Source organism: Melopsittacus undulatus, chromosome 11 (assembly GCF_012275295.1).
Source record: "Melopsittacus undulatus isolate bMelUnd1 chromosome 11, bMelUnd1.mat.Z, whole genome shotgun sequence".
Classification (NCBI taxonomy): domain Eukaryota; kingdom Metazoa; phylum Chordata; class Aves; order Psittaciformes; family Psittaculidae; genus Melopsittacus; species Melopsittacus undulatus.
Window position 1 is genome coordinate 22,713,396 of NC_047537.1, and position 20,730 is coordinate 22,734,125.

General features: G+C 42.7%; 1 protein-coding gene across 2 annotated transcripts; it reads left to right on the forward strand.

The window, feature by feature from the left end:
* The first annotated feature begins 291 nt into the window (after positions 1–291).
* On the forward strand, positions 292–20,730 carry KCNJ16 (potassium inwardly rectifying channel subfamily J member 16). Of its 2 annotated transcripts, XM_031046384.2 has the most exons (3): positions 298–361; positions 2,305–2,417; positions 16,973–20,730. In XM_031046384.2, the coding sequence occupies exon 3, from the start codon at positions 17,051–17,053 to the stop codon at positions 18,338–18,340; it is 1,290 nt and encodes a 429-aa protein (XP_030902244.2). In that variant the 5' UTR covers positions 298–361; positions 2,305–2,417; positions 16,973–17,050; the 3' UTR covers positions 18,341–20,730. The 2 variants fall into 2 exon arrangements, with proteins under 2 accessions (XP_030902243.2, XP_030902244.2); XM_031046383.2 differs by lacking the exon at positions 2,305–2,417 and having other exon boundaries at positions 292–361.

Consider the following 20,730-nt stretch of genomic DNA (forward strand, 5'->3'; position numbering starts at 1 on the left):
GTTGGGGGTCCAATTAGTTCCTGGTGTGAATCCTCCTCTTGCTTCATACTTACTGCAAAGTCGACATTGAGCCCTTTTGAGCCAGCGCCGGTAAAACTGCTGGGCTCCCAACCGCAGTGTATTCCTCTTCAGTTCTAACGTGCTGAAAGGATGGGATTTATGTGAACTTTTCTCAAACAGGCTTCCATTTTTTTTCTCTCTTTGAGAGGGGGAGGAGTTGTGCCTAAAAAAACAAACCCAACCTGTCGTTCTCAGCTCTGCCAACCTGTCAGTCCAGCCATGCAGGAGAGAGGCAGAGAGACAGAGACAAGGAAAAGAGGGAGTGAAGCAGAGGTTCTTTCAGATCTCAGCAGACATTAAGGTAAAGCCCATTTCTCATTTCCTTATCTTTGCTTGCCTCTGAGTGTGTACATGTAAACAGGAGTTCTGTTACTTTAGAGTTTTACGCTAACTGAACAACCTGTATGGGAATAAACTCTTTATCTTGTTCAGCTTGAAGTGTGTTTTGCATGTAAACTGGCAGCCTGTTACTTGTTTGGAAACACAGATTTTCTCTCTGAAATTCAGGAGACTTGGTGCTCATTTGAATATTAAAAAGAGGCAGAGCTGCTATGAATACATGTTTGGGGAGGATATTAAGCTGTGTAATTTCAGGGCTGAAGCCAGTCTCTAATTACTGAAGATCGGGATAAGAAGTTGTTAGAGGAGGGGAATTCTTGCAGAGCTGCCTGTTGCAAAGCACCTTCTCCTGGAGCATTTAGTGTTAGCCACTGGTAGAGACAGGATAAGAGACAGACAGACTGCGGATCTGATCCAGTTTGGCAGTTTCTCCTTTCCTCCATTCCCATCTGTCCATTTTTAATGGGGTTTATCCAACTTGTCATTACCAGAGGAGGAACAAAGCTAAGGTGCAGCAGAACTGCCCGCATGAATTCTTGAGTCAGGAGGGCAGATCAGCAGAGGCACTTTCAGCTCCTGCCAGAGGAAATTGAAGGTTACAGACTGTGAGAAATGTTGGCTGAAATGAGTGTGAGTCAGAAGAACCACTCTGCCCCAGAGCTTGCCTTATGAGTCTGGTCTGGGCAACCACTTTGTTGGAGCAATTGTGGTAGAGTGGGCCTAGTAAAAAAGGCCTGAAATGCAAGAAGGTTAGAGCTGAGTGTCTGTGCATGGGAACCTGTGTGAATGTGTACTTGTGCACAAACATTTATGTGTGAGGAGTCTGGGGGTAGATTCTGACCCCTAGTATGCCACGAAAATCCAACAGCAAAGGTAAGAAAGGAAGGATTAAGCTCATACACCTTAGAGTCGCCCCTCTTTCTGTATTTCTAAATCCCAAACAAGCATTTTAAACTGTAGTTAAAACTCTATAATATCTTTGTAGGTAAGTTGAAGCTCTGGGAAGGTCATATAGAAGGCAAAGTGATGGATAACATTTCCTTTCCCCACTGTATATTGAGGGTTTTCACTCCTGCCAGGGTGTGCCTGCTGAAGACAACCTTCTAGTAATACTAACCCAACAGACAGAACAGGTTGGAAGACGGCAATACAATTGTCATGTTGTGGGTTGCAATGTGCTTGCCAGGGGTTTGGTTACACAGTAATGGCTTCTGCATCTTCCTTGTTGGTCAGCTTAGAATCACAGACTGGTTTGAGTTGGAAGGGATCTTCAACATTATCTGGTTCCAAGCCCCTGCCAAAGGCAAGGACAGACTTCCTCAAATACTTATGCGTGTGCCATCATTTCAGATTGAAGCTCTTCTCCCCTGGCAGTGGCCACAACAGTGCTGTGAAGAAGACAGAGGTGATCTAGATGAGAGAGGTGGTCTGTCCATATGACCCTTCCTATAAAAGCATTGGTAGTATCCTTGCATTACGCTACTTGCCTTTCTCCTGGTAGTGTGGTCTTTGGGGAACTTGGAGCAGGCTTTCCTATTACCCCTGACTCATTCCCCGTGGGAATGGTGATACAGAGTGAGACTATAGCTTTTAGTATACAAAAGAAATTCTTTTATAGACAGTGCATTTTGTAGTAATATTATAAGCTTTCCTGCTGAGCCAGAATGGTGAGGGAAGTGCTTTCACAAGTGACCCTAGGAGATGGAGAAGAGGAAGTGAATACTTCAGTTGCAGTGGGAATAAGCATTCTTACTGCTAGTTACAGTAACAGAAATTAGTCACTGAATGAAGGAAAGGAGGAAAACTCTTCAGCTTTCATGATCTGCAAAGACTTCGCCAACTGGCCTAACAGCTCTCCATCTTCTTTCTCTTCCCTTCTGTTTCCTTTTGTTACATGATCTAAAGCAATGCAAAGAAGGCTTGGGACATCTATGTGACACAGTCTACAATGCTGATGGGCATTTTTGAAATGAGGACAAGCATTCTGATGCACTTGCTTCATTACTGCTTTTGAAAAGGTATGAAAGTACAGATGTAACAAGATTAGTACCTCTAAGTCAGCCAAGCTCCCTGGAGATCAGACAATTGATGTATGTACTGTCAAACACAAGATTATAGTACGTGTTGATAAATGGTTCAGCACTGCTTAGCAAATGTCAGTGGATCGATCAGGGTTAACCAGCTGCAAACTCACTAAATTCAGGCAAAGTCCAGGCAATCCATATTTTAGATGGGCTTCATTAGTGTAGCTGTAACAGCCCAGCACTGCAACAGAAGGGAAGAAACAGCAGAAATACGAGTCCAGTTCTTACCAAAGTTTCTGTATCTGTCATTCTGGAGGCAAAAAGGACAGGGACTGATGTTCAGGAAACTGTTTCTAAAGAAACAAACTCCTGCAGAGGAAGTGTTACCAGACAGGAAGGTTGAAAAGTGAGAAACCCTTCTGCTAGAAGAGGTTCTGAATAGGTCTGGCAAAGGTTGGTTGGAGAACACTTCGTACTAAGGTTTCTGGCTTTCAACAGGACGCTGCTAATTCACCTCACTTAGTGTTCTTAAAGTGACTAAGATTCTCTAGATTAGCTGCTGCCTTGCCCTACTTTCTTGTATTAGTTCCCTTCTTGCCCAGTAATCCCACCATCAGCTTTTGGTGAGAATGTTTGGTAACAGAACAGTTTCCAGTAACCCATTGTGCAATGACAATGCCGCATGCTGAATACAAGCAAGCCAAACAAGCACCACCTCAGAGTTCTGGTTTCTTTCTAAACTGGGAGAAGAACTTGATTTGATTCCTCATCCTTTATTGTATTAGCAGGCTAGCTGTCCCTGCTGGCTGGCAGGAAGCAGTGCTGTGTTCCAAGAAGCCGCTGTGCTTCTTTTCACAAGGAACTAAGCATTTCTGGTAGTTTTTGGTCACGACAGTAGCACTGGTTCCTCTTCTTAAAGCAGTTCAATTTGTGTTTTGAGAGTGCGGACAGGAGGGAATATGCTTCAGCTACTCAAATATTATTTGTGGTGACAAGCTGGGTTGGAGAATTGGAAGAGTGGAGAGTGTTTCAGCCCTTAATTTCCTGTGGAAAGTTTCAGCTGAGAAAGCATTGAGTTTTTGGTTTCTCCTTGCTGTCAACATGGTAGAGGTCAATAATAGCCTGAACAGATCTAAGAATTGACCAACAGTCTGGGAAACAAACTGAATAGAGGCAGTTTCAGTGCACAACCAATTTTCAGGCAAGTTTTCCTGCACTCCAAATGAAAAGCAAGACAGGGATTCACCTGGCGACGTGAAATGAAGACTCATCTGAATAAAAGACTAAAACTAGCTGGAAGTTTTCCATGTCTGAGAATGAAAACTGTGTCTATTCCTGAGGCAACTTTGAAGACAAAGGCTCTCCAGGTCTTTTGAAAACGTTCTCTTTCTCCAACTGGTTTTAAATTGGCACCTGATTTTGTGTACATCAGCATTAGGGCATCTCCTTCGTGTTTCTTGGCAGTGATCAGCCCTGAGCTGACTCTACTGACCCGATCCCTGATGTGGCCTTCATGGCCCATTGTGGTTTCCAGGAAATGCTGATCCATAGCAGCTATGGGAGAACATGCACATTTCTAACTGGCATTCTCCCACTGAAAGATAGCTCAAATTCAGACAAATCTGAACAACTGTGATGACATTCACTTACTACATATAAAAGTAGTTGCCATAAAACGCAGCCCACTTTCCATAAGAAATCTCAATGGGAAAATCCAACTGTTTCTATTTCCACTCATAAGCCTTAACCAGCTGTTTGACTGTTACTGAAAATCCTTGTAGTTTTCCACCACTGAATGAGAACTCTTTCCAGGAGTAGCCTGTGGTGAGATTTCTAGTGCACTCTTGCTTTGGATGGACTAAGAATATAAATCTTCTCATGGCATTTTGTCACCACAGGTTGCTATTCCCCAAAGAAAGGAAGCAATTGGTGCCTCCTGCAAGAAAAACAAGTAACCCTCAAACAACTTCTGTGCTTTCAGGTCTCAGATTCGATTTAGACTTTGCCAATGGGAATAAGTAATTAGTGCTTTACTTTATCTACATGAGTCTGTTTGAATGGAGTCAACTGATTGGTGCAGCAGAGTTTTGGATCGAGGTGCAGTTGCCCTGGTAACAATCGCGAGTGAAATCAGAACCTTTTGAACAGCCAGTGGAATGTGGTTCTACTTGGATGACAATAGGTCAAAGCGTTTTAATGGGTAAAAATGTAATCCAGGACAATAGGATTTATTGCCACTATGTCATCAGATTGCCACTATTCCTGCAAATTCTTTAGCTTGTGACAGACTTCAACTGAAATCTGTTTAGTGGAAAAACTTGTAAAATGCCATTAATCATTTTGTTTTCCAAATCAACCAAAGAGTCTGTGTGTCTCAGGGGGGTTAGAAAGGATATCTTCCAAGTGAGTGAAATTCAACCTCTCTGCACAAAGCCCTAATGAATGGCTGTTCTGGACACAATAAATGGTTCTAAGAACTAAAGGCTCATTTCTGCAGGGTGCTGAGTACTCTGCTCCAAGTCTATTGGAGAACTTCTACACTTGCTTAATTTTACACTAACAAAATAGTTTCCAGTGATTGCTAGGGTGGTTATTCATGCTCTTAAACCTGATTGTATTTGCTGACAGACAAGACCTTGCAGGATTAAGTCCTAAACCAACAGTGAAAGAAAAGATTCCCTGTTCAGTATGGCAAGGGCATGGGACAATATTTCATCCTTTCTGCTGACATTTTTCCAGCTTCTGCAATAACAATCCTTTTATTCTGAAGGATCCCAGAGTGCTGTCCCAGCTCCTGAAGTGCAGCCACAGCGAGGAGGAGCAATGCAGAGCATCAGGACAGGAGAATGTCACCTGCAGCTTTAAGGGAATGTCAGATTAAGGTGCCAAAGTCTGCCTCCCTATCCAGGAGCTAAAGCATAGAAGGCTTGGCCTCCTTTGGGATGTCAGTGGGGGACCTCTGTCATACAAAGACCTCTAGAGCCACCTGCTTTGGTAATGAAATGGCCCTTAACATTCATTGTAGGCCCATTGAACCTTCTACTAATTTTCCTTTCCAATAGATGGGTGTCGTTCTCATTCATTTCCCTTTAATATGAAAAGCAGGTTCTCCTCAGTCCTGTGCTTGGTACCATGCATATCCTTTCATTGTTGTTATGAGGCTTTTACAACAATAAAGCTTCAAGCTAATAAGTATTCCTCTCTTTGGAATTATTATGTAGCTATGAAGAACAGTTGAGCCAGACAATGACACAAACCTGTTTCTTGTCTTCCTCAATGGGAAATGGGCTTTGAGTTTTGTGAGGATGTTCATAAACAGCCAAGGGTGTGTAAGGCAAAGAATGACCTCAAAGCCAAGTTTGACACAGGAGAACAAAGAGATCTTAAATCCTGATTTGAAAAACACCCCAAGACCAAATCAATGGCATAATATCATAATTATCAACACGCGTCATGATGTTGCTGGAACCCACTGGCTGCTTCTGCCTTGAAACACAAGTAAACACAAGCTCTTCTCCTAATTGCTGTGCAGCTGTTAAGCTCTGTTAATGATGTTTGTGCTGGCAGTAGCTGGGAGATAACTTCATCTATCTAGCATTCATATGGACTGGAGTTGCATCCTTGCTTCTTTCCGTGGGATGTTTTGTCGCATTATTGTTTTCAGATTGCTTTCCCTTTGTTACACTACTTCTGGCTTCCTTCCAGAGCCTTCTAGGTTACTTTTTAGTCTCCTTAATCTGTACTTTCTCTCCTGAGTCTAATCAGCCTTGCAGTTGCTCCCACACTAAGAGACCCAAGCAGTGTGGCTTGCTTTTTCTGTGGGAAACACCACTTTGTGTTTTTCACAGACTTCATCCCCTGAAGATCTTTTCATTATGAAGTGAATACAGCTTAGCACGGTGCAGAATGTTCCTGAGGAGGAATGCCACCAGCCCAAGCACATGTGATTTGGAGCTTGTCAGGCCATGGCAGTGATTTGAGGTTTAATTAATCGCCTACGGATTTGTGTGACTTTTGAATCCCTCTGGCTTCGTGGCAGGAGAAAGTGATGCTTTTGCTCAGTTCTACACAGTGAAAAACAAGAGTCAAAACAAGGCAGGGAAAATACAGGATAAACATCTCCCACTTAGGCTGTCTGTAGCATTTGTGAACCTAATTTCATTGACTAATCCTTTACTTAACTCCCAATTATTCAGTCTGGATCAGGGGACACTGAAAGTAAATAGCAAACCAGAGAGTGAAATTCTAAGTAGGCATATTTCTGTCTCTGGTGACAGCACCATGTGGCATTAATGTATAACAAACAGGAGAGCCATTTGTTCCACAGGTCCATAACACCTATGAGAGACAACTGAAAAGTTGCTCCTCAGACCAATCTTTGGGAATTGCTTTGGCAATAAAGCCAGCCCTGCTGTAGTTTAGATATCTTTTTTCATGAGTGTTGACATTTGTAATATAACAGATTTTTATTTGATGTATTTTTGTTAACATCGCTGTGATAAGATCTGCTCCCTTGTTCACAGTGTTTGCCTTTGAGAAGTAAAACAGGAAAAACACGGCTGACTGAGCAGGTTCATGACAAACATCTTGAAATGAGCTGAACCCTCCCATAAGTAGCTCCTTCAGTCACTTGTGCTGCTGAGTGAAAAGCTTCTATGGAAAGGGCAGCCACAGGGGCAGAGATCACAGGCAGGGAGGGAGGTAGAGGCAGCCCCTATGCACTGGAAGACAAAAATCCTATGTAAAACCCCCTGAATTCACTCTTTATCAAAGGCAACATATATATATATATATGTATTTTTTCAATAAGCACTGCCATTTTTTAAACCAGTTTGGTATTTTGCACAAAAAATAGTGTATTGACTTTCCCTGAGACAGCTGAAGGGGTTTCTGATTTCATTAGTTCATTATGGTGGGACTGAGAAACCAGTTTGTAGCATTCCTCCAGTGGTTCCTTGTAAAGCCTTCAGCAAGTATTGTACCCCTCTGGCTCCAGTCTCAGGAAGGTTTGAAGTAGGCTTAGGTTCATTCTTATTGTATGCTTATACTGAGAAGAGTCTTAAGATTTAAGCACTGAATCTGTCTCCTACATATGGTTTTGGATAGAGTGGAGAGGAAGAACTTTGTGTACGGAGTCATAAATGATGAGTAAATTTCACCCCATTAAATAGTTGATGTGGACCACCATTAAATAACAGGCACAGACATAAATGAAACTCGACTCTGATTCAGGAGGAATGTTCCCATCTTTAGAGGAATGAGTAACTTATGTAATGGTGATTTAAAGGTGGGGGAGAAGGGACAAGGTTTAAGAGGACATTCTGCCTATATTCATGTGTCCTAAAATATCAGTTGCTGTGTCCAAAACCTCACTCAGGTGATCAGGAATAAGCTGTGGTACAGCTTCAAGAGATCAGAAATGGAGCTGTGCAACCCATACACCGAGGTAACCATAATATTCTTCAGTGTATGGCCCAAGCACACACGTGATTTTCCACTTCCCCATTATTTTAGTTATCTGGCTTGCAAAACACTACATACTGTAAGTTAGACCATTGAATTTGGGAGGAGAGTGACAGCTGAAAACCAGAGTGGCCAACACCATGCTGAGTGTGGGTTCTGCATAAACAGCTCCTGAGTTTCAGGGTATCGTGCCTTTCCAGATCACATGCAGCCATGCTGAGACAGGGGCTCCTGAGGATGTATACACAGAGCCCCAGCCATCTGCTCTGCAAGGTGTTGAAAGTCATCTCTGAAAGCAGCATCCCCTTCCCAGATTTCCTATGGACCCCAGTGCAGTTAAGTAACAATATGGAAAGTCAACATTCTGCCAAAGCCTGTGAACCAAAGCAAATGAAGGTTTAAAAAAGCCCTCGTTCCTTAGAAAGTATTGCTGTAATTCCAGCAAGCCCAGCCAACTCCGAACAGCAGCGATGGATACTGCCTGCGGTGATACTGAGAAACCCAGCAGCTAGATCTGATCCAAAACAAGAAATCAAAGACATCCCCTTTGCTGACTTCAGGAGGGTTTGGATCAGGCCTCTGATCTCTGAAACCATTTAATATATTTCACAGGCTGCTTGAAAGTGGTAACATACAGAGCTCCACAAATGTGGAAGCGTGTTCTGGTTTGGATGGAGAACCTGAGACTCAGGATGCCATGTAGGATATGGGCCTTGGCTGAGCAGCTCCAGCCATAGGAGCTATGTAGTATCCTCTATCGGACTAGGGGGTAAATCATATTTAGACATACTAGGGGTAGGCTTCTGCTGTGTCTCTATTCACAAATGAGTTCTAGACAGCTGCTCAGCAAAGCAAGTAGTGATTCTTGACCTTGATAATGATTGATAAACTAACTTCTTGAAGCCAGTGTTTGATTGCCTGGACTGCACGTGACAATGTCAGTCACTGAATTTTCTGGTGCTTCTACAAAGAAAAAGCACAGAAACATTGTTTGGCTTGATCCTTAGCTAATGCTTATCTCAACCTCTTTGATTTGGGAATCAAAAGCTGAGAGAGCAAGTTTTTCTGTGGCATTTCCTAAAGCATGAGGTCATAGTGGTTGTGGTTCATTTTATTTACATGTTTGGCTTTTTTTCCCTGTCTCCCATTTCCTCGAAGAACTTGTGCAAAATGCTATTTTCACTGCATTAGCTTGGAAAATGCAAAGGTTTTGGTGATTTAATTGCCATTGGGGTTATTTTATTAGGTGGGATGAGGCAGCTTCTGAGTATTAGAGTGGAATTCCTGCTGAGGTCAGGAGCTGAAAGCTGAGATCAGGAGAAACTTGCAAGTGCTGCTGTCTGCCCTGCATAGCCCTTAGAAGGGAGTAACTGGAGTCAGGCTACATCTTAGGGAACCTTCTACTAGGATTGGAGAAAAAACAATGAAAAAATCAGAGATCCTCAGACTTCCTACTCACATCTATCTCCTCTCATCTGTTGAACAGAGCTTACTCATGCTGTTAACTTGGGATTCTGCTTTATTCTGTTCCTCACATGAAATACAATAGCAAGGCATCTGATCCAAACTCCACTGACACCAGCACAAGGCTTTCCATTGTGAAAGCTGCAGCCTGTTGAATTGGCAGGATTAAAACTCGCACAGGCAATACAAGGCGTTCTCTGCTCTTCACATGACCCTTTGCTTAAAACCACATAACCTTGTCTTCTCTCAGTTGTTTTGCTGCACACAAAGAGCTGTGGGACCAGGGAACACTGAAGCACATAGGACTGCAGGAGGTAACTGTAGTGCCACGAGCCCTGGACCTGTATCTCTCTTGTTGTACAGATGTACCTGAATAAAGAGCACAGCTGGAGAGACAGTGGCTCCGTGTTCTCATGTCTCAGTGCCCTTCCCTGGATCCTTGGTTTACAATGTTCTCCAGAAAACAGGAAAAAAAAGGAGTACGCTCTCTGCCTCAGGAAGTGGTGTAGCACAAGGTGACGTCAAGGAAACGGGCCCTGAGGCTGGAAGAACCCTTTTAGTATATCAGCTCCTGCCTGCCCCCAAAACCCTGTTATTAATAACCTGTTGTGTTTTGAGAAGAGATATAACAGCACTGAGTCGTGGCAAATTACAGAGCTGAGGGTGTTGGCTCTGTTACATGAAAGTGGTCAACATTATCTAATCTGATTCCATCATTGTTCATGACCTGCCACTTACCTATTGTTGAATACATTATGATATGACATCATGTCTATTAAGAGCTGCAACAAACTGTTCTACAGCTCCTTGCCAACAAGATCTGGTGGAAAAGTTCCTCGAGGAATTTCTCTGTGCCTCTGTAGGCTGAATGTAATCCATAAGGTTCAGTGTGTGGAGAAATCATACTGCACACATCTGCAGAGCCATTGACATTAACCTTCACTGTGCATCAGCGCAGACATCAGCGTGTGAGGAGAGGAGGAAATGAGAATTAGTGCTAACTCTTGCATTCAATTGCTTCACACCTAACTTGCATTAAAGCCTGGGGGGTTCTGTCTGCTGAAGTGGGGAATGGGTTTGCTACTGATTTCCAAAGGAAGAAGACTGGCTATAAATTAGATCATTTCTGCTGTTCCATGTCTGCATGTCAGGTAGATTTTCAGCTCTAGGATGTGTACTGGCTATACCACTGAGGCTACAGGGGCTTGAACAGGAATAGAGATTGTTTCAGCTCAATATCAGAATGCAAATGACTCAAAGCTGGTGGGAAGAGAACCAGAAGGGGGATTTTGAGGCTGGAAGAGAAGACAGTGGATCCAGCTACCCCATTGCAGGTGTGGGCTGTGCTGGGTCACCTTTGAGCCCCAGGGATCCCAGTTCTGCTCTATGGCAGGCTGCGATGGGCATCGTGCTGCTGAGTGCACGCTGTGTCCGGTCACCTCAGTACAGGAGCTTCTGAGAGCTGAGGGTTAAAAAGAGGAAAAGAGTCCTGAGACTCAACAGTTTTAGGTTTCACCCCTGCCAAATTGTCTGGGACAAAGAATGGCAGTGAGGCCCGAAATCAGGAGTTTCAAGTTGCCAGCACTTTCCATTTCTTATGGTATTTCAGTGTTTCCACTGCTTGTTCCTGGCTAAAGCCAGGCAGTGTATACAGTGGGAATAAATTACAATAGACATTTTCAGCTTTCTGCAGATCTGGGGAGTTGCTCAGAGTGGTAAAGCAGGGGGCTGGTTTGTTCTTAACCTGTCCTGTGGTCCTGAAGCAGGCAACAGCCTTCATCTGGGAGCACCTTCCAGAGTCTGTCTTCTCAAAGGGTCACTCTTCTTTCCTTTCTTTACTTGTTTTAAGGAGATCTGGTTTCACTTAGATGAATTAAATGTCAATGTATCTGTTCCTGTGAGTTGTTCCAGTGTAGACTACAGCACTATTGCATGACTTGAAAATCTGTGCAGAGGTCTGTTGCTCTGTGCTATTTCTGTCTATCTTTTAAAATGTGTAATGATCAAATGTTTCTTTATCGATACTTTAGGTCTTGCCTCTGTACAGAGGAATTGAATAAGAAGTCTATGAAATATCCCTTTCCTCCAGCTTTGAGCTTAGTGCATTCAAAGTTGCCTTTTAACTCTGTATTTGCAATCTGCTGCTGTGGTAAGACCTAGATACACAAAAGGATGGAGAAGAGTGTTACTTGTTAGGTGATGCTTGCAGAACGATGTGTCATGGGAACCCCTCTCCTCCACCCTTGCCTCTTAGAGATCTGGTTCTGGGTTCAGTTTGCATTGCCCCTTCCCTTGTGGAGATGCCCTTTAGTCATTTATGGGGATCTGAGCTGAGATGGGGAACATTAAATACAAACACCCCCCCACACTTGTAACATAAAGCTGTGCTTATCAGGCTCTCAGGCATGACCTGTTAGAGATGAAGAATATCAGACCCTTTCTGAAGCTGTGAACATCATTGTGCTCTTTGTTTTGCCAGAGCAGACAAGTGAAAATGTTCACACCATAAAGATAAGTCTATCTTGTGAGGAAAATCAGACTCACAAGCCAAGCAGGCAATAGGTCTACAAGCAGAAGCCCTGAAGCATACCCTATCACACACCTCCTTGGGCAGTCGTGTGGTGCCATGGTATGAGATATACCAGCGATGAATCATGATGTGTGCCAGCCCTGCTCTGAGGATTAGGGATTACATACTGGAAGCAGAAAAAGACTGTCTGGAAGTATTAGAAGTGAGGTCCCTTTGCAAAGAGTGAAAGGAGGAAGGAAAGAAAGAAGGAAGGAAGAGTCTCACTGCTGTCTTACAATAGATTTATTTAGGTTTTGTGGGTGGTGGTGTGTTGGTTTTCTTTAAAGGAACAAGTATTTGAGTGAATTCCAAAGCAGTTCAAAAGGTTTCAACTTGTCACATTTCTGGTCTGGGAGCTGAAAGTCTTCCAGGGTTACACAACAATGACTAAAACTGGAAACCTTTCAGACCATTTCCAAAGTGAAGCAGGAAACGGAGGTGATTGCTAAACTGACGCTAGAAAGAGAGCTCCACTGCCATGTGTGTGGGGTTAGAGTGAGAGTACCCAGCTTCACTTGGAGGTTTCGAGTTGTTTTCTTTTTGATTTCATCTCAGGACACAATTATTCTGGAACCGAGACCTTCACATTGTTTTGCTTAATGTTTTACAAACAGGCTGTTGACTGAAGTTGTCACTGAACAAAAATTCACCCCTGCTTGTTTACATAATGGGAAAATATAGTCATAAAATGGGTGTAGCAACAACTTGGTAGGTATTAAGTTAAGGTGCAATATGGGGATTATCCTCATAAAACACTGAGCCCTAAACTCAAACTGTCAAGATTAACTTGACAGTTACATTTAGGAAGTCTTTAAAAGGCTCAACTTGATGCTTAAGGATTTTAAGTTGCTGTTGTTCTGAGCAAGTTGATGGAAGTCAAGAGTTCCAGGTCTGGAACTCTTCTGGAAGAGGTTGTTCATGTGGAACAACCAGATGAAAATGACAAATACAATAAAAAGCCTTTGTGGTAGCTCTTCACTGGGTATAAGTAGGTGCTAGGTTTGTTCCTCTTTCTGCCACTGCACTGCTTTATGACCTTTGAAATACAGGAGTTTACTTACTCTTCTTCCATATCTAATTGGGGTGAAGATTTCAAAGGTACCAGTTTGGGGGGGGTCACTGTGCAGACCACGTGAGCACAGGTCTCTAGAGCATCTCCCTGAGCATGTTTCAGTATCCAGCACGGTGAAATCCTAGCCTTGGCTTCTCTGATTAGAATATGTGCTGATTTTGTGAACTCTGATATAGATATGTGCTTTAGAAAAACATCTGAACCCTCTCTGCCATTTAATCAAATGAAATCTTTGAGATTGCTCTATTTTCCTTCTATCCTGCCTAGCTTCACTGCTCCACTTCTACCTCTAATCAGTTCTTATTTGGGAAGGGAAATACATTTCTATAGTTATAAGAATGATTAGCAAAAGCACTGCAAACTTCAGCACGCTTCCTCCTCTGAGCAACAGAACAGTGTGCAAGAGGAGGCACATGATGTGTACAAACATGCCCAGAAAGAAAGAGCTAAAAAGCCCATGGAAAGTAAAAGTGAGACGCAAAAGGGCAAGGGTTTGTGTGTTAGTGTTAGAGGAAGGTGAACACGCTTCCTGGCAACATCTGAGAGTCATTTGCAGCAACCGATCCATGAGCTGTAGTGAGTAGAGAATGTTTTTCAGTCCTCCCCCACCCCCTTTGTTAATCTTTACCAGGTAGTAAGCCCTTTAATGTAATTCGTATGGTGTTCAGAGGGATGGGTGAAATGTTTCCATTCGAAAAAGAAGAGGTTTGCAGTGGCTCCCAGGTTTAAGTTCAGAAGTCTGGTTGTAAGTCTGTGGTCTTCTCCCCTTTAAAAGTTGGTAATAATAATAGTATAATCATAATAACAGTACTCTTCAGGCTGTTCTGCAAAAGTCAGCATGTCTCAGTAGCGAGAGTGATGAACTTCATGGCCTCAGTACCTCTTGCTTGGGATAGCAAAATCCTATTCCTGTTTGAAAGTGTCCCCATGAATGAAGGACAGCTTGTAACACAGATTTGCATAATTCAGAAACACTGAATTATGGGGTTTTTAGACTTTAATGTTCTGAGCAACATCAGACAATGTAAAAGAGTTATTAATTATGATGTATGAGTATTATTGTACTTGAGAGACTTTCAGAGAGAGCCTGGAAAGGTTCAGAGCTGGCTTACTTACCTTTAAGCACACCCAAAATACTGGGCAGCCTTTTTAGGTGGTTTTGAGTGGCTGAGGAGACTATTTCCTAAGACTTTAAAGTACATTTGGGATTTTAGGTCATCTGGGGCACGTCTCCACTGTGCAATGCCAAATAACTCTGAGCAATCCCATTTTCAACATGATGGAGAACGATTAACTCAGATCCTGAGAGTGGTATATGGCTGTTAGAGCAATATATGGCTGTTAGTGTTGATCTTCATGAATTCTTTTTTGCTCCATCCAGCTGCAGGGCTAGGTTATTTGGTCCTGGTTTAGGAAGTTCTGCATCACATCCCTTCCTTATTACGGACATTCTGATTGTTCTGCAAGATCCAGTCTAGCATCTTACTACATGGCTTCATTTATACCAGTCCAAAACTCATCATGAGCATCTATATATTACTACAACCTGTACTTAGGAGGAGCCCTAAGTAGAGTCAGAGGTCCTAGTGCAAGATGCCTCACAATGGAAGTCGTCTCCTATGTGTGACAGACTACTGTAAAGTCAGAGTGGACTTTGCCACACGACTGTGTGTGTGGCAGCACATGATTCCTCCCAGCACCAACAAAACCTAAAGTTGGTGCCAGAAAAACACCCTTTTTGAAACACGATGATTTGCTGATGGCAACAGCAGAGAGTGGAAGCAGCTCAGTAGTCCTTGATTCATGAACTGTTTAGTCCCTTTTAGAGTCCCAGGACATTTGTGAGTATTTTCAAGGAACTCTAGTTTGAACCAGTCAATAAGAAAACCAGTCTAAGGCCAAGTATGGTTTTTATTTAAGCTTATATTGACTCCTGATTACAATTTGTTTCATTTTCACACCTCATATTATGAGGCTCTTAAAAAAAATAACCCAATAGTTTCCAGTTTTTGTTTGTTGTGAAATATGACTTATAAAATGTTAGGTCAGGAGTCTTCAGTAGACTAAGGCTACACTGTTTGTTTAAAGCCATGAGTGAAGCAAATCATATGAATGTTTCCAAAGAGTCTCTTCCAAGAAGTATTTTTGGAAACATTAATGTTGTGTTTTTTAATGAAGGCCACATTCTGAGGCTACGCCACCATATGTCACATTCATTTCTGCCCTGGAAAAAAAAGAGAAAAGAAGACCAAAAAAAAGAAAAGAAAAAAGAAATGGAAACTATGTTTGGCTTTTAAGTGTTTTTGGAATAGTGTCTATGCATGCTTGTCATTGTTCCTTGGATAAGAGGAGAGTTCTCGGTCTGTTAATCTAGTCCATCCAATATATATTACACTCTATGGGCCTGACTCTCCTCTGCCTTGAAGTGTGTGCAGTCATTTCAACTCAGGCAAAGTGAATGAAGAGCTGAGGAAAAAGACTACCACTAGGAAAGTTTTTTTTCTTTCTAAATTCATTTTCCATGAATCCGTTGGCTTCGCTGGAAACCTACATCTGAACTTTTGTCAGCTGAACCCAGCTAGAAAACGGGAAAAGTACTTGTCATTTTTCCATTGCAAACTTGCAGTTCTTGGAAGAATCCTGACGGTTTCACCTCAAGAAAAAGAAAAAAACCCAAGGAATTTAGCTTATTTTCTACAGAGGTGTCAGTTAGAAGCATGGTGTTTGCAAAGATGTTGGGTTGTCCTGGCTGTGTCCCCTATCACTTCTGACTTGTCAGTGTTCCGTGTGCTAGCGGTTGGGATATGGTGGAATGAGCTGAAGACCTTCAGGAAAAGGCATTTGCCTTTTTCAGTGCTGTATCCTAGAAGTAATTCATGAGCATCCTGTAACTGATTATTTCAGCTGAGTCTTCCTTTTTTATTGGATTGCTGTAGATGAGGTCTCAGTTTCGAACATAAGTTCTTGTTATTAGTCACTAAACCTATAGCCTAGCACTTTGTACTGCTGAAAGTTCATCTGGTTGCAATCTGCAAACACATCCCTTCTTTCTCTGTTCCGACAGAGGAATCTCCTCATTCCCATCACTTCCCAAATTTGTGTCATCCACAGATTTTAACACACTGCATGTTCGTTTCAAACCCATGAATAAAAGTGTAAATGCTTTTAGGCAGCTAAATGGTTTTTGTTTGTTTGCTTTAATGAATGACTTGAAAGGATTTGCAGGACCTCAGAGGTGTTTCTTTCTCATTTCAAATGTAAATACTTTGCTACAAATGGAACAAATATGTCTTGTTGCTGACCCAGGAAAGCTCAATTCCACGACCAGCTTTTTCTGGGCAATATTGAAGCACAACCAACGATGAATGATGGAGTGTTTGATACATTTTCTGGTTGAAAAACATCAGCACTGGATGTGCCAGCCATGCTACTGAAGTCTTACATCTAAATGAGGGTGTTCTACAAGTTGTGAATGCTCCATCCCTGGCAGTATTCAAAGCCAGGTTGAACAGAGCCTTGGGTGACCTGGTTTAGTGTGAGGTGTCCCTGCCTATGGCAGGGGGGTTGGAACTGGATGAGTTTAAGGTCCTTTCCAACCCTAACTATTCTATGATTCTATGATTTAGCTAAGTTTAATAGGGTTCGTGCCATTCCTGTGGCTGTTCATGAAAACCCACCCAAATTTGAATGCTCACCAGAACATCAAAAGAGATGCTCGCAGTGAGTTCACCACAAAGGGTTTGATTTCTGTTTTCATCTCCATACTAGATGTTAGGTTTGATAGGGACATTTCTAGTTAGTTGAGTTTCTAGCTGCCTCGTATTTCCAGCCCTATGTTTTTGAGCTGAGTTGCGTAATGAAAGTCAGAGCCTTCAGAAAATTGCCTGTGATGGCCACAGAGTGAATGTTTATTCAGATTTGGTGTTACACAGTTCTGGCATGGGGAATTCAAACAAAAATGAACTTTTTCTTCTATTTCAGAGATCTCCAATGGGCAAAGAAAACGAATAGCCCCTGGGACGACAAGGCTGTTCTGCAAACTGGTGCCACGAGGCAGAGATGAGAAAGATGACTGAACAGCACAGTTGCTATAGGCCTGTAAACACACAGGAAAATAAGATCAGTTACCAAGGCACTTATCAAGAAAGCCCAGAAAAGGGGATGAAAAGATTGCAGAAGCGGTTTCTCCACAAGGATGGCAGCTGCAATGTGTACTTCAAACACATCTTTGGAGAATGGGAGAGCTACGTAGTGGACATATTTACCACACTGGTGGACATCAAGTGGCGCCACATGTTTGTGATATTCTCGTTGTCATATGTTCTGTCATGGTTGTTCTTTGGACTGGTCTTCTGGCTGATAGCAGTCCAACATGGAGATTTATTCAATGATGAAGAAATAACTCCCTGTGTTGCAAATGTCCATAGCTTCACAGGGGCATTCCTGTTCTCCCTTGAAACCCAAACAACCATCGGGTACGGTTACCGCTGTGTTACAGAAGAGTGCTCTGTCGCAATCCTCATGGTTATCCTGCAGTCAGTATTAAGCTGCATTATTGACACCTTCATAATCGGAGCAGCCTTGGCTAAAATGGCCACAGCTCGAAAAAGAGCTCAAACCATTCGTTTCAGCTACTATGCTGTTGTTGGTCTGAGAGATGATAAGTTTTGCCTCATGTGGCGCATTGGTGATTTCCGACCAAACCACATGGTTGAGGGCTCTGTACGAGCTCAGCTCCTGCGCTACAAGGAAGACAAGGAGGGGAGGATGACAATGGAATACAAGGACTTGAAGTTGCTAAATGACCAGATCATACTTGTTACACCAGTGACAGTCGTACATGAAATTGATAGCGAGAGCCCCTTGTATGGTCTAGATCGGAAAGCTCTGGCCAAAGACAACTTTGAAATCTTGGTCACATTTGTCTACACAGGTGATTCAACAGGAACTTCACATCAGTCAAGAAGCTCGTATGTCCCCCGAGAGATTCTTTGGGGCCATAGGTTTAATGATGTCTTACACGTAAAGAAAAAATACTACAAGGTGGATTGCTTACAGTTTGAGGAAACCACAGAGGTTTATGCTCCCCACTGCAGTGCCATGCAGCTGGATCGGAAAGAGCAAGAATGGAACCGAATTGGGAAGACACGAGAAAAAGAAGCAGAGACATCAGCACTGGAGATCAAGCCATTCAGTACCGACCGAAAGTCATTTAGTGCAGTTGCCCTCATCACCAGCTGTGAAGATCCAGAAGACCCAGTGACAACTGTCAGTCAGCCTTCTGGAGAAGTTTCGTATCAGAAAGCAACTGTGACCTTAAATAGGCTATCAATAGAGTCCCAAATCTAGCTTTTCATTGCAAGTAAAAGCACATCCAACAAATTCTCCCATCATAGCTTTTAGAATGTAAACAGTGAACTCATCTGCACAAGTATTTCGATTACAAACCTCACTGACAGCGTGCCCATGTTGTAATACACTGCTGAGCTGCTAAAAGGAGCTTCGTGCTGGTTGGCGTGGGTATCAGCAACAGATTAGCATTGGCACAAAACAGCTTACATTTGGGTTGACTAGACAGCTACTGCACTTGAGCAAACTTAGTGTAAACTTTATTACCCTGCAGGGACCAATGTTGGATGTACCCAGAGGCAGATAATGATCTAGGCAGGGAACTAAAACAATGTAGTGTGCCCTCTAGGTCAGGTTTTCAAAGCTGCCTCGTTTATTTGGAAAGCAGATTCCCAGTCCCTCTATGAGGCTCTGGAACTCCTCACCATCACAACATTGCACCTCTCCAGCAGTTCAAACAAAGCCCTCATCCCAGGGTTACACTGGTGAATCTATGGGGGTGTTCTTTGTAGGAGGGAGGGAACTGAACCCAGTATTACTGGGTAGCTTTGGAGACCTGCTTACACCCTGCCTAGTCCTATGGGAGCTACAGCGGGATCCTGCAGAGCTCTTCTCATTTCCTATGGTGAGCCATTCCTAGAAGTGCCTCTCCCTGGGCAGCCTGAGGTAGGTGGTCTGTGAGCTGCCTTGGGGCTGCATGCACACTTTGCTACCTGCCAAACTCACCCGCAGTGTTCAGAAAGCAAAGCAAATTGACATTGGAATCAGCAGAATCAGGTTGAGCCTCAGAGCAGGTGCTGGGTTTAGAGTGAGCTGTGCAATATTTTAAATCAAGTCTTTCATTTGAGAATGTCAGCCTTTGCTTTCCTCTCTTAGTATATTGTGCTTCTTTAAAAGGACAACGATCAATCTGGAGACCAAAGAGTGTGATTGTGTCAGAAGGAAATACTTTTATTCACCTGAAATAACGCTGTTAAAATGATCCTTCACAGACAATTCAACATATTCAGCTGTCATCTCAATAAGGCAAAAAGGAGAATGTTAACGTTTGGGAGTTGTCTGTGACACGGAAGGGCCACGCTCTGCACATCTCTGTGCTTACTCAATAAGCAGTATCTCATCGTGCTTTTTTTCCCCTTGATGATTATGGTTCATTTGCATTGTATGTAATTACCATGCTAATGTAAAAGCAATTATCTCTGAATTCATGGTTACCTAAACTGGGTTTTATCTCACCTGACCTCAGCCATCAAGGAATCAAGTGTTTGCCTCTGTGCTTACTGGAATTCTTTTTCTGTCTTCACAGGGGACTTTATCCCATTTCACTTTGGCTTTTTAGGGAGCTGAAGGCAACAGGATGTATTCATCCATCTCCGTTTATTGTTGAAGGAGATGAGATGACTGTTGTGGCAACGCTGCCTAACTTTAGGCTGCTAAAATTAGGTGTGACGTGTCACTCACATCATTCTGACTAATTAAAAGGTTTTATGAGCTCATCACGGTTAATGAAGAAAAATAGCATGCTGAATCTTTCTCCGCCTGAAATTTACTCCATATAGTAGTGATGCTGCATTATTTTCATGTATTTTGCATTTCTCTTTTGCTAGCACTTGATAGAAATGATACCTTTAGGTAAAACGAAGCCCATTACCAACCCTGGGGGGAGGTGGTTATTCTAGAACTCATTAGTTAGCCAGTTTTATATGCTGAATCATCAGCACCATCCATCTATAACTACAGCAGAAAACATCTTTCTGTATCCTGGATTTGAGCATTGGCGAGCATTGGGGAAATAGTCTAAGAAATGGCAAGGAATATAGGAAAATGTATAAGGGTCTCAGTCCTCACATGGTGTTGGAAAAGACACCATCCGGATTGTATAAAATAGAATATAACCTTGAAGCCACGTGAAGGAATCCGTCCACTCTCCTCATCCATGAAAGATCTTGGCTGGGGTACTTTATTTGATGTTGGGCACCACGCTTTGGCAAAGACATGGAACAATTGGAAGACAATCCAGAGATCTAGAAGATGTGAGTGAGGAATTGGGGAAATAACTTCAGGTGTTTGAGTCCAAAAAGGGGTTAGGAAACAAAGAAACAGTTCTCAAACATAGAAATTGCTATTTAAAAGAGAGGGACAGTCGGTTATTGTATGTGGTGGGTAGGACAGGGCTTAAACTGAACCCAAAGACATTGAAGTAAACTGGGAGCCTGCTGGAGAAGATGCCTTGTAGGAGTGATACAGGATCAGCTCTTTCCTTGAATTTCCCAACCCTGTTTTTCTGTGATCCTGATTATCAGAAAAAGGGAATGTATAGCATGAAATCTGCTTCACTGCTCACTTCACATTTATACATGTGTGAGTATGTACTTAGTTATAGAATCATA